The sequence below is a fragment of the Schistocerca americana genome, chromosome 1, assembly GCF_021461395.2.
Source record: "Schistocerca americana isolate TAMUIC-IGC-003095 chromosome 1, iqSchAmer2.1, whole genome shotgun sequence".
Classification (NCBI taxonomy): domain Eukaryota; kingdom Metazoa; phylum Arthropoda; class Insecta; order Orthoptera; family Acrididae; genus Schistocerca; species Schistocerca americana.
This window is the reverse complement of record NC_060119.1, coordinates 752,934,296-752,949,204: the sequence shown is the minus strand read 5'-3', so window position 1 is coordinate 752,949,204 and position 14,909 is coordinate 752,934,296. Positions and strand designations below refer to the sequence as shown.

Below are 14,909 nucleotides of genomic sequence, written 5' to 3'. Positions count from 1 at the left end.
TGCATTTGTGTTTGGCATAGTGTGAAACATCTAACTTGAAAAATTAACTATTTTTCAGAGAAGTCAACTTGCTTACATATGTTCTAAAGTAAGAGTTTGCCTCTCAATCCAAATTTCCTTTCCTTCCTTCTGATGTACGCAGTAGCTACCTCAGTTGCTCCATCATCATAGCATCGAATGCTATCCTACTCTCAAATATGCAGTTATCTGCTGTCTCCGATTGACAAGTTGATTAAAATCTCACTGATTACACATATTGACTATGTAGGAGGGTCATTCAATAAGTAATGCCTGACATTTTTTTCTCAGAACATATTTATTGTTAAGAGTCAGAATTTGGTGACAATACACATCAACATGTGTTGTCCATGTCCTATTTTTCTACGTAGTCTCCATCACATTCTATGGCCATATGCCAAAATTGTAGAAGAGCATGTATTTCCTGCTGGTAAAAGCTCTTATCCTGTTTTCACTGCATTACTGACACTTTCATCATCTTCAAAGCTTGTTCCCCAAAGAGAATCTTTAAGCGGCCCAAAGAGATGGAAGTCTGAGTGTGCTAGGTATTTGAATCTCGTGGTCTGCTGTGAGCATTCGTTGAACCCATCATGAGCACCTATTTGAAGATCCAAGTCTCAGTCCTTGAAGACAAACAGCCAACGATGACCAACAACTGTAAAGCCTATTGGTGAGTTGTGATGCGCCAGTTGGCACACATAATGGCATCCGCATGATTCAGCGTGTCTGAAACAGTGGTTGTGACAGGACGCCCCTAGCACGGCTGATCATGGAGCTCTGTTTCTGCATTTCCTGAGGCTGTAATATTTTTACCCATCGCCCAACTGTACTTCTATCAACTGCAGCATCACCATACACCGCATACAAATGTTTACGGATTTTCATCACAGTTTCTTTTTCTGTACACAAGAATTCAACAACAGCACACTGCTTGCAACATGAGTCATTTGTAGATACCATTATGACACTGTACTATGGCTCTGCTACATGCCAGAATGGTTTGAAACTTCACCGGCGCACAGAACAAACATCAATGTGAAGCACCAACAAGGATGTTTGTCTATGTATATTAATGGCTCTTTTTTTAAAAAAAACGTGGGGCATTACATATTGAACGACCCTCGTATCCTCCTTCTGTGTCAATCAGATTGTGTTTCCCTAAGTATTAGCACACCAGCAGAACTTGTATGTACATCACATTTTGTATACAGCTGCATGAACAGAAAAATATGTTATGGGATATCTTTAAATGTAACCTATAACAATTTCCAAACAATGGAAAATCCAGGGTGGAATGTAACAATATTATGAGAAGGAAAGTGGCTACTCACCATATAGTAGAGATGCTGAGTCACAGATAGGCACAAAAAAAAAAGACTCTCACAATTATGGTTTTTGACACCACTGCTCCCAGTGAGAAACTTAAGAAAGCTGAAGGTGATATATTTACTTTTATGATAAAATAGTATATCATTAAATTTGCTTAATTATAATTTTGCGCGCAAATTATGCACCCATGAGAAGTTGAATTAGAGACAGCTACCTAGAAGTGTGTAAAACTTTTTTCTCTCTGACAATGGCAATGTGTCATGGCTTGCTCATCATGAGACACCAAAAATGTTGAGGTGCCATCCTGACTCATGACCACTCAACCATTGTCCACAGCTCATTGATACTGATCAAAGCTGGGGCCAGAGTGTGCACACATTGCTCAGTAACATCCTATAATGTGTACAATAGTTTTGAGATCAGTTGATCTGAGGCACTAAGCATACACCTTCATCTACATAGTTGTTTGCTCACAGCATCTTGACACTATTCATGCACCATGGGACATTGTATTGCCTTTCTGTAGATACAGGTTAATTGCAGAGCTGTAAAGTGCTGTCCATCCACTATCTGGCAGCAAACAAATGTCCTCATATGCTGTTCTTGACTATTCTACCAAGACCCAGTATGAAGTCTAACCATATCCCACTCATCTGTGACAAAGAACTATTCCATTCAGTCTCCCTCTTACATGGCAGCTACCTCTCATTCAGTTGCTCATTGCATCTCAGTCATCTCACATTCCTACTGCCTCTTTCAGTTAATTATATTTTCATCTATCTCTTTGGAAGAATTTGCTGCTTGTGCACTTTTTACATTATTACTTATCTGATTCTTTTTACTCACTCTCTTAGTGTTCTTCAATAATTTCATTGCATTTTTCTCTAGATGACAATGAACAGACATAACATCAAGGACAGTGTGACGGAAGGTTAGGGTCTTAATGTTCTCTCAACAGTGACATAATTACAGGTGGAGCACAAGGTTGGATACAGATAAAGATGGGTCAAGAAATTGACAATGTTCTTTTCAAAGGCATCGTCTCTGTGTTTGGTGTAAGCGATTTAAGGAAACTATGGAAAATCTAGCTCTTTGTAGAATAGAGAGATTAGACCAACATCCTACCAAATGGCAGTGTATTGTCGCACCAATACGCCATCTCATTCAGTGATAGTGGGAAGAAATAATCTGGAGACAAAACAAACCCTATGTTTATCTGATAAACTGGCAATGCTATGAACATCAAAGTAAACAGATAAAATTTAAGTGATAACAAGAAATGGAGATGTCTTAAACACATGATATTTCAGATATAAGTGGGACAGTGGAGATGTATCAACTGCACCACCTGTTTGTGTGTGCAGGTTGGAAGTTTGCTACGAGAAGACTGTAAGAGTGGCAGTCCACTGACGACGACAAATGTTAGCCGCTAGTGCCACAGATGCTGTGTGAAAGAACATGGAGTAATTATAAGCTATTCTTTGCTGTGTTAGTGAATGAGATTATTGTAAAAAGACAAACGAACAACTGACTACAGACTTTTAACTTACTTCATGACTCACCTCGGAACAAGGCAAGACGCATGTGATGTTCACGAATTATTTGGTTGTCACACCAATGCAATTATGAGTGTGTTTAATTGAGTCTAATGTTTGATGTCTATGTTGATTTGCAGAACTTTAAATGTTTGTATGAGAAATGGTAAAGTTGTTTCCTGTGAAAGTTGAAAATATATCGTAATTGAACTGAAAGTATTCTGCAAGTACTCAAATATTTCAAGAGTAGAGAAATAGTCAAATTCTTATAACCAGCGATAGTCTTCAGAGAAGAAGCTTTTGGGAGATCGATGTAGCTGATTATCCAGAGAAGAGGATCGGCTAAACACATCACATAAGTCAACTGACAGGAATGAGGTGTGAATTTGAATGCAATCCAGTTTTGCACAGCTCCTCATGTCATCAAAACGTTAGAATGTGGCAACCGTGACAGGTCTCGAAGAAAACGAGAATTTCAAGATAGAAACGGGAAGAAGATATTTTGAATTGCCATAGTAACCAGGCATAACAAGATTAAAGAACTGTTTTGAATAATTGGTTGAGTCCAAGAAACCAAATGGAAGGAAGTTGTGAATGCAACACACTAAAAGACTTAGGAAAGCAATAACGTCAAAGGAACGGAGAGCAGACCTCAACATTTTAGATTAAGAAGAGTTACGCCAAGAGTACTTCGACTAAAAAGATTTGGTGTGGAGAGTACACAGATCTCACACACACACACACATCGCGACCGACGCGGACACCAGGTGCTGCTCACTGGTGGCTACTCCACATCCACTCGTCAACGTCAACGCTGAAACCAACATTTGACGCCGCCGAAAACAGTGCTGTCCACTGGTGATGAATACATATCTGCTAACCGGCACAGCCTAGAACTCTACGCCAGGTGAGCATAAAACAATAATTGAGTATAAAGTTGAAGGAACTTTTGAAAGACTGTATTACTGTAGACATTGTAAGTAGTGTAGAATTTTTTTAATGCTCACAAGGTCTAGAACCTGTAAAGTTATGGATCAAGAACAGCAACTAGGAGAAACTTCAGAACCAGCCATGGCTATTAAAGAGAGTAAGGAGGTGCTAGACTGGTCTGAAGTAGTGAATTTAATTAAAGCCCAGTGTGCAGATTCAGCGGCTTCAAGACAGGAACTAAGTCTTAAATTGGACACAATGAATACTCGAGTAAATAATAGACTGGACGTTCAGAATAAAACTTTAGAATTGCTAAGTGCAAAAGTAGATGAACAAAATAAGTAATTTAGCCAGATGTGTGAAGGCATGGGAAATTTGAAAAATGAATTTGACATTTTAACCACTAAAGTGGAAATTTTTAAAATTGATTTTAAAGGTGAATTAAGTAGTTATGTCAATCAGCTGTTCACTGACTTTCATCAGACACAGACTAATCAATTCCAAGATTTAGCAAATAAGTTAGAATTCGATATTGAAGATAAATGTAATAGTGTAGAGTCTGAATTTAGCGAAAAATTAGGATCATTTCAGAGTGTAGGTATTGTTACATCTGATGCTGTAAAACAAAGATTACACACTTTAAAGGAAAGTATTGAGAAACGTGACAAACAAATTCCTATAGTAAAACCGCAAATTTTAGGCATTAACGCTCAAGTTGACAATTTGCAAAGAAATTTTAAAGAGAAACTAGCCACTTCAGACATAATAAATATCAGTAATCTGGAGGAACATGTAGAAGAGATGATAGACAGAAAAGTTGCCACAAGAGTAACCTCCGACAATGTGTCTCCAATTTTATCTTCCGAACTTAGTTACACTAAGAGAAATGTAGATGGAAAGAATTCAAACTTACACAGGACAAAGTGGAAAATAGGGTGACTTTTCCTAATGTAGTATAAACTAGTGAAGTAATGACAGATTTACAATGGGGATCAAATTCAGGGTTATCTAAGCAGTTTCCTAAGTTTAAGCCAAATGGGAAAGTATACCCTACTCATTTTTTGAAAAGATTCAATCAAGCCTTGTCCAAGACTTAGGAAGCTTCAAAAAAGATCGAATTGGGATGGGGTATCTATTAGGAGAAGCCTCAGAATGGAGTACAGTAAACATTGAAAACTTTTCCTCTTGGGAAGATTTTCAAAAGTAATTTAATGAGAAGTACTGGTTTGCACTTGCTCAAGTGAGGGTAAGGTCAGATCCATGGGATCTGCCTGCAGGAATGCTACCAATGTAAGTTGGATCCCGAGGTGTTTGGTGTTTCTTCAAACTTAGTATTTCTACACTGAATTCTCTTCAAATCTTAAACTATTCTGTTATTTATTAATGAATTCTTAAACTATCCTATAATTTTAGTGTACAGAAAACTGAATATGACAGAACAATAATAGACTTAAGAGAATCATGGAAAACAGTGATCTCTAAACAAGAAATGACACAAAGAGAATATAGTATTAATGGAAAAATAATATCATGGTACTATTCAAACAGAGCGATATTGGGATGACGTAAACTGAACATAGTATTTTATGTGTGTATAAAATATAGTATAAACTGAATAACTAAACAACTATAGGATAGTAGTGTATAATATTTTATTTGGTATAGAATATCTTATACCTTTTATGAAATGTGATGTAAAGGGGAGGGTTTGTTGTATTAGTTTTGGAAAGGGTGGGTACTACAGACTAAATCATGATTTCCACCAATAGACAAATCAGTGCTAACACGGAACATACACCGCACCTACCAAACGACCCTCGCAAACAAGTGTGACTGATTATTCACCATTTGCCGTCCTATACGTGTTACTAAGATTTTGTCTGGGGACCTCAAGGGTGAAGGTGAGGATTCCCATCCAGGAGGAGACGATTAATACCATACCTCCTCTGGCTTCTCACTCAAGTACCGGCGAGGTATGGATCCTGGGGAAGGAGGGTGGGAAAGGTTTCCTGTCTTTGGGGCTATCTTCTTTCACTTCTTCGATCTTAGCAACCATTTCTACTTTCTTCTTTCTTACTTCTCATTTGAGTACCTATATATATTTCTCTCTCTCCATATTCAATTACTTCTATCACAGAAGTCCTTATTTTCCGTGGTTTTCGATAACCTACAACTTATTTCATATAAGTAGGCCAAACAATCAGGCTGCACAAACACATATCAACATACACACAAAGATACACTTAAATACAAACTCTAAAATTACAAATTAGCAACCTGGATTGATGTCAGAACTGCCAAGGAAGGTAGGGGAATAAATATATATGTACATCTGGGTAGATGCACACATTATATTGTTTTTGTACGTGACATTTCTACATTTCCCCCCCCCCCCCCCCCCCCCTTCGCCTCTTCATATAAATACAGGTACATACGGAAAGAAGGGTAGAAATCAAATCATACGCCTAGAGAGACAGGAGCAGGAGAGCTGGTGTAATAATTATAAAACAGTGATAAGCCAAATTGGAGTTAATTGTAATAACCATCTGAGAAAAAACAGGGTAGTAAATGCTCAGGTGATATATAAAGTAGTGGGCCTTGATCATTATGTGTAGACATAGTATCTACTAAGAGTTGGTCAATACAGGTAGACATAGCATCAACTAAGAGTTGAACAGTATGTGTAGACATACTATCTACATTTATGGTAGAAACGAGGAGCTGAAGAGGACTCTAGGGCATTAGATGGAGTATTAGAAAGTGGAGTTGAGGTGTAAAATAGATGTGTAACTTTACCAGAGAATATTTAATGATAGTGTACATAAAGATGTATACTACGGCAATTAACCACGAGACCTACTCGGGAAGAATAAAGGGCGGGTGCGAGACCCAGCATTTATTGAATATAAAAGGCAGATAGGTAGACCTAAGAAATGCTGAACTATACCGTGCGGACAGGAGCACCAAGAAGGGGATTGACCTGTACCATAGGAGCATAGGAATTAAGAGGGCGTACCTATCTAAAGGGAAGGAGGGAGTGCATTCATAGGGTCAACTCACAGGTGAGGGATAGGTAATGTTCCTAAAGGGGAAAAGGACAGTATCGTGACAGAAGTCACACGTTTTATAGGAATTAGTCTGGTAAGTTTGAATTCCATGCATCACCAGTCTTATTACGTTTTATGTTTCCAAGTGTCAAAAAAGGAAGGAAGGGTGGGGGGGGGGGGGGGGACGGGACACTTTCATTTTACCCAGAGTTCCTCCAAACTACAATGAATAATAAATAAGTACATACTTAGAAAAGGTAGCACAGAAAATGGGAACAAACAGTAGATTACTCATGGGTCATGAACACCTGGAATTTATGACTGGAACAAAAGCAGAAAACAGAACAATTTGGGTCATCTTGATTTTAAATATTGAAAGAGCTAACTCCAACATGGATTGAAAGGTTCACATTTTATAATTGTACAAATTGGAAAAACGGAATGACTAGGTAATAAGAACAAGACTATTTACGGTTATTGAAAGAAAAAGATGTGCTGTTGAAAAATGAAGTGTTATCCTATGTGATATTAATGTACGTGGTTATTATGTATAAAATACCGAATGTTCGAGCTGAGGGGAGGGATATGTAGTGCTTCGAGGATTTCCACATTAATTCTACAACCATTTGTCCTTCTACTGTCTTTAACACATGATATTTTAGATATAAGTGGGAGAGTGGAAGCGTATCTACTGCGCGACTTGTTTCTCTGTGCAGACTGGAAGTTTGTTATGAGAAGACTGTACGAGTGGCGGTCCACTGACAACGACAAGTGTTAGCTGCTAGCGGCACAGACGCTGTATGAAAGAACATGGCGTAATTAGAGGCTATTCTTTGCTGTGTTAGTGAATGAGATTATTGTAAAAAGACAAACGAACAACTGACTACAGACTTTTAACTTACTTCATGTCTTAGCTCTGAACGAGGCAAGACGCATGTGATGTTCATGAATTATTTGGTTGTCACACCAATGCAATTATGAATGTGGTTAACTGAGTCTAATGTTTGATGACTAAGTTGATTTGCAGAAGTTTAAGTGTTTGTATGAGAAATGGTAAAGTTGTTCCCTGTGAAAGTTGAAAATATATCGTAACTGAACTGAAAGTATTCTGCGAGTACCCAAATATTTCAAGAGTAGAGAAACAGTCAAATAAATTCCTATAACCAGAGATTGTCTTCAGAAAAGAAGCTTTTGGGAGATCGATGTAGCTAATTATCCAGAGAAAAGGATTGGCTACATACATCACATAAGTCAACTGATGAGAGTGAGGTTTGAATTGTGAATGCAATCCAGTTTTGCACACTTCTCATGTCGTCAAAATGTTAGAATGTGAAAACAATAATTGGCATATGCTAAAATAAGTTAGAAAATCATGGACTAGTATTGATAAAACTATGAAATGTGCATACAGAATAGCTTTCCGATGGGAACAGATGACCCCCAACCAAAACACAGTAACTGACTGAATGCCATTCAAATAATGGTAATAAATGAAATGTTTTTCAATCTCATGCAAAATCTAACATTAAAGAAGTTCTAACTGTCTTAAATATGCCCATGTTTTCATGCAACACAAAAAGGATACGTGGCCACGTAGAAAAACAGTTTGCTAGTTACATTGACATGAGCACGCTGTAAATCACTGCAAAATGAATACCAGAAGGTATTACCCATTGCACCACATACTAGGGTACCGTCCTGTTCCAATTTTGCATGGAGCATGAGAAGAATGACTGCTTGAATGCCTCTTTCCATTCCTGTGTGGTGTCACTCAACTAGCCAACGCTGGGTCGGGATTAATATGATACATCCCCATACCTGTATACAGACTATTATTACAACAGGGTTGCCACTGTCAACAGCATTTTAAAGTAACACCCTCCCCACCCTCCTTCGGAAGGAATATGTGTACCGTTTCTGTCTACATCTAGTGTAACTGCACGTTCAAATGTGACTTCAATTTTCAAAGTGTTTGTGCATATTGTACTAATGCAGGACATGAGAACCAGCCAGGTATTTATCTAAGATGATGTGGAAAACTGCCAAAAACCACATCCACATTGGCCAGTTCACAGGATCCCATCATTAAACCACATGGTGGATTTAATCGGGGCCAGCAAGCCTCCTCATGTACCAGAAGTGGGCACTTTAATGCACTCGGTTATCTGGATTGGTGCTTAAATGCCACTTTTTGCACTGTAATTAGTCTAATTTTGTCTTCATGGTCCCTTTGGGAGTGATGCCTAGGTGGTTATAGTATATACCTAGGTTTCTTGTTTAATACTAGTGCTTGAAACATTGTAAGTAGGTTTTCACAGCATAATTATTGTCTATCTACAAACATCTGCCAATTTACGTTTTTCCATTATTTTTGCGAGGCACTCCAATGGATCACCCAAACCTCTAACCATTCATTCTGCCCTTCTTTATCCTGTTAGAAGTAGTCACAATCAAGCTACAGTAAACCATTACAAACAGTATTGTAAGGTGCTTAAAAATGTTATTAGGATTACAAAAAGAATGTGGTATGCAAATAGAATAGCTAATTCACAGGATAAAATTAAAACCATATGGTCAGTTGTGAAGTAAGTGTCTGGTCAGTGGCACAAGGTCGACGATATAAAGTCAGTTTGTAGTAAAATTATTTCTGTTACTGATAAATCAGATATATGTACAGTATTTAATCATATTTTCTGAGCATTGCTGGTGAATTAAATACAAATTCAGTTTCTACAGGGAATCATATAACTTTTTTGAAAAATGCCTTTCTGAGATTCATGTCTGAAATTCTCCCGTTATACAGACAAGCGGGAGACTGAGTCAATAATTAAATCACTGAATACTAAGGACTCTCATGATGGAGTGCCTAGCAGAATATTAAAGTACTGTGCTGCACGTGTTAGCCCTGTATTTAGCCATATTTGTAATTTTTTCTTTAGGAATGGTCAGTTTCCTGAACGATTAAAGTACTCAGTAGTAAAGCCGCTTTATAAAAAGGGAGAAAGGGATAATGTAGACAATTTTAGACCTATTTCTATGCCATCAGTGTTTGTTAAAGTTATTGAAAAGGAGTGTATGTAAGGATAATTGATCATTTTATATCACACGATTTGCTATCAAATGTACAGTTCGGCTTTAGAAGTCATTTAACAACTAGAAATTCTTTATACTCTTTTCTCTGCGAGGTACTGGATGGGTTAAACAAAAGGTTTCAAATGTTACACATTTTTTGATTTAACTAAGCCATTTGACTGAGCTGATCACAAAACATTGCTCCACAAGTTGGACCATTACGGATTACGGGGAGTAGCTCACAATTGGTTCAGCTCTTACTTTAGCAACAGACAGCAAAAGGTCAATATTCATAATGTTGAGAATGGCTGTGACGTGGGGATCTCAGTGAGGTATGGACAAGTGGGGGGGTGTCCCAGGGATAAGTGTTGGGGCCACTCCTGTTCCTTATTTATATAAATGATATGCCCTCTAGTATTACCGGTAACTCTCAAATATATCTGTTTGCTGATGACACTAGCTCGGTAGTAAACGATGTTGTGTCCAACATTGGCTCGGTTTCAAATAGTGCAGTTCATGACTTAAGTCCATGGGTTGTAGAAAATAAACTAACTCTAAATCACAGTAAGACTCAGTTTTTCTAACAATTCAACAAAACCTGATGTTTTAATTTCACAGAATGGGCATAAGATTAGTGAAACTGAACAGTTCAAATTTATAGGTGTTCAGATACATAGTAAACTGTTGTGGAAAGCTCATGTTCAGGACCTTGTTCAAAGACTTAATGCTGTCATTTTTGCTACTCAAATAGTATCTGAAGTGAGTGATCATTCGACACAAAAATTAGTCTACTTTGCTTATTTTCATTCTCTTATGTCGAATGGTATTATATTTTGGGGTAACTCTTCGTATTTTAAAAGGATATTTTTGGCCCAGAAACAGGTGGTTCAGGCAATGTGTGGTGTAAGTTCACAAACATCTTGTCAACTCCTGTTCACAAGTCTGAGTATTCTGACATTGGCCTGTCAATATATATATATTCCTTATTGTCATTTCTTGTTAACAATATTAGCTCATTCCCAAGAATAAGCAGCTTTCACTCAGTTAATACTCAGCAGAAATCAAACCTGCATTTGGATCAGACTTCCTTAACTCTTGTGCAGAAAGGTGCACAGTATATTGCTGCATCCATTTTCAATAAGCTACCACTCGAATTCAAAAATTTTAGCACTAATCCACGTGCTGTCAAATTGAAACTGAAAGAGTTTCCTCATGGGTCACTCCTCCTATTCTGTCAAGAAGTTCCTTGAAAAATTAAGCTGATTCTTGTTGTATTATTGTTAACGTTTGTAACTTAAACTTAGTGATTAACTTTTTTTGGGTTCATAAACATTTTATTTTTATCTGCTGTTACTTTTTATTGTAATTTCACATACTGAAACATTCCATGACCTTGGAGATTTGCTCTTCAATTTGGTCCTATAGAACTTCATGTGTAAATAAATAAATCCTATTTGGTAAGGGGTGCACAAGTGCTTTGTAAATGTTCTCCTTTGTAAACAGATTCCATTTTCCCAAAATTCTGCCAATAACGCAACATCTGCCACCTGCTTTACCTCCAAATGAGCCTATGTCACAGTTCCTATCATATCCCAATAAAGTGTTACAACCAGATATTTGTACAAATTAACTCATTCCAAATATAGCTCACTGATATTGTAGTCACAGGATACTACTTTTCTGCATTTCATGAATTGCGTGATTTTATCTTTCTGAACATTTAAAACGAGCTGCCGATCTTTGCAAAACTCTGAAATTTTATCAAGATCTGACAGGATATTCATGCAGTTCTTTTCAGATAGTACTGTATATTATTATAGATAACTATATCATCTGTTAAAAGTCACTATACAAACAGTCTGCCAACTCATCAATATATAACACACACAGAAAAAGTTCCAACACACTTCCTTGGGCTACGCCAGAAGATACTTCTAATTTATGATTCTCCACCTAAGCTACCAAGCCGTATTCTCCCTACTGAGAGTTCCTCAAGCCAAGCCAGTCACAAATTTTGATTCCTGTCACATATTATTTAATTTTTGTTAATATGGGTCAGTGTGGTACTTCGTCCAATGGTTTTTGGAAGCTGTGAAATGTTTCATCCTGACTGTCTTGATCCTTGGCTTTCAGGATGTTTTGTGAAAAAAGTGCAAGTTGGGTTTCACATAACTGATGTTTTAAAAATGCATGCTGGTTGTCATGGAGAATGTCATTCTGTTCGAGATACCTCATTACATTTAAACTCAGCATTTGTTGTAATGTTCTTCAACAGCTGTACGTCAATGACACAGTAGTTTCATGGATTACTTCTTCAATCCTTCTTGCAAGTGGATGTGGTCTGCGTTTTCTTCCACCTACTAGGCAAAGTTTTTTATTTGAGATATTTATATGGTATGTCGTGGTTAAAAGAGGGGCTAGTTCAGCTATAATTTCTGTACAGAATATGATGGGGATTCAATAGGGCACTGGAGCTCTGTTCTGATATAGCGATTTCAGCTATTTGTCAATCTTGCTGATACTAACATCTGTATTACTCATTTTTGCTGAGGTGTGAGAATCAAAGTGAGGCAGTACTCCTAAGTACCTGGACAGTACTTACATTAATAAAGTAGTTATGATGCAACTACAAATACCATGGTTGCACCAATGAAGAGTAGATTATTCTCTTCACACTACACTCTGTCTCAATTACAGTATTAATCAAATGTGTCATCTTGTGGCTTTTGCACTTTTTGTGTCAGAAAACTCAAATTAAAATGTAAAATAAAAAAGGGAGTACAAGTTATGGGAAATGAATGTTTTAAATACACTTACAGCACTTATAACAATGAATTGTGTGCTTTCATCAAGAGGCAGTCTTTTGAAGTTTCTCTCTGGTTGACTGCTATATAAGGTGTGTTGTTCAGATGTGAAAGGCTTCCCTTTGTAAGCAGTTGCCAGCTGTTATATTGTCAGTGGAATGTTTGCAACCAGGTGCTAGATCTCATATGTGGAAGTTGATTTCAGATGGCTTGTTATGACACTGTAAGTATTGTTAAATGATACTAACTAGCTCAGCATGGGGGGATTTGCATCAGATGGGAGAGGCATAATCTCTGATGGCATAGCACACTGCCACTGCTGTGTTTTTACCATGTGTGACTTGCCACACCTGTCTGAGCCTAACAGGTGTGGAGGATATTGTTTCTGCTGCACCTTTCACTTTCATTTTGATGTTTGCACAGTACTGCTTACATGTCAGAGCCCAGTCCAGTGTAATACCCAGGTATTTAAGAGTACAGCAATGCTCCAACAATATTTTTCTCCATGAAACCTGTACCCTATGGATGTGCACGAGTTGCAGATGTGTACCTGGGTTTTTGTGGGATTTGGCTTAAGCTGGTACTAGACATTGTATTATTTAAGCTTCTTTAGGGCAGCAGTGAGTCTCTCTTCAAACTCCTCTAATACGATGTTCTGGGCCCTGTCCAGGAATTTTTCAAATGAAAAGCAATTTTCAACAAGACCTCAGATAGCCAAGCTCAACACCTAGACTTTTGTCAGAGTACAGCTTTTTTGCATCAATCAAATCAGAAACTGACACAACATGAGGCGTAACGACAAGTGTCCACCATCTTGCCATTGGTCAAGTTCGTGTTCAGCATGTTCCTTATCAATGATGCAGACTCCTATGCTCAAATACATAAAGAAAAACCTTTCCTTAAATAATTAAAATGTAAATTCCCTGTATATAAAAGCTATTATACATATGGAAATTATAAATATTCTATTTTATTATAGAACCAAAAAATGTGTATTCTGTACTAGACATCCTCCCTGCTGTTTGAAGACGGGCTCAGGCCCAAACTAGTCACAGGAAATTAAATCATTCATGAAAAAGTACGGCTGGTTGCAGTTTTTCTTCAGCAATATTAAGAAAAATTAAAATCTTCTAAGGACTGAACAGTGGATGACATTTGATGAAAACATTGCAGCAAGTAAATTTGTTACAAAGAACAAAACATTGCAAATACCAGTTCCAAGGTTTGTTTTATTTCTCTTTACAAACTTACCTGCTGCATTACAAAAACTGAATTGTCTGCTAGAGACCATTCAATTTTGGACCAGAATTTCTCAGTAAAACAGGTGTCCCACAATTGTGGCAGATAGCATATGTAAACAGGTGGTGTACGTGGCCTTTTACTCGCGAGCCATTTTAGTGCTGACACCATCTGAGAAACAAATATGCAACATCAGAAACCACTCCTGCAATGTAGAATTTTGAAAACAGAATAAATAATTTTTCAGAAATCAATTACTTCTTTAATCACAAGTTGTTCATGTACAATAGTCCAGACAATTATGACAACATATTTCTTATAGAACGTAGGAGTATAAATACATGAATGGACACAGAAACATTTAAATAATTACTTAGCTTTTTCTTCCAAAGTACAACAATATGAGTATGATAAGTTAGCAAAAAGTATGATGCAAAAGTAAAGCTGATTTATTCCTTATTTTAATGGCACACACAATGATATGCAGTGATGGAAAACTCTGATAAATATACAATTCTTAATTAAATTACAAGGAGGCCATATGGTTGCCCCAGTAAATTACCTTCTAAGACATGAAATTCCACATACAACCAACAGAAATACTAAAAAGTACAAAATATTATTCTTAGCTTATTTTTCCCTCCTCGGGGAGTGAAAAAGAATTGGTTGGAGAAGATTGAGAAGGAGAGACCAGTCACCCAGACACTACACTGAGAGACACTGAGAGGGATCCATCTGTTGTAATGACTACTGTACTTCATCCACTGAACACCAGACGCATTGTTGCTGACGTTTAAATATTCTCAACCTCAGAGCACAAGAAAGCATCTTAGGTGGTAGACAGTGCAGCGGTATTTTCATACACTGTTTAACAAACACTCATCACACAGAAACCACATATAACAATGAGTGCAACATTATTGATACATTTGTAT

General features: G+C 37.3%; 1 protein-coding gene across 2 annotated transcripts in view; it reads right to left on the bottom strand.

Annotated features, from left to right (window-relative positions):
- Positions 1 to 14,909, bottom strand: part of LOC124611148 (germinal-center associated nuclear protein) — a 279,556-nt gene that overhangs the window by 87,741 nt on the left and 176,906 nt on the right. For both annotated transcript variants that reach the window (XM_047140221.1, XM_047140218.1), the window contains exon 19: positions 13,987 to 14,145. In XM_047140221.1, the coding sequence (XP_046996177.1) occupies positions 13,987 to 14,145 (159 nt within the window). The remainder of the gene's footprint in view (positions 1 to 13,986; positions 14,146 to 14,909) is intronic.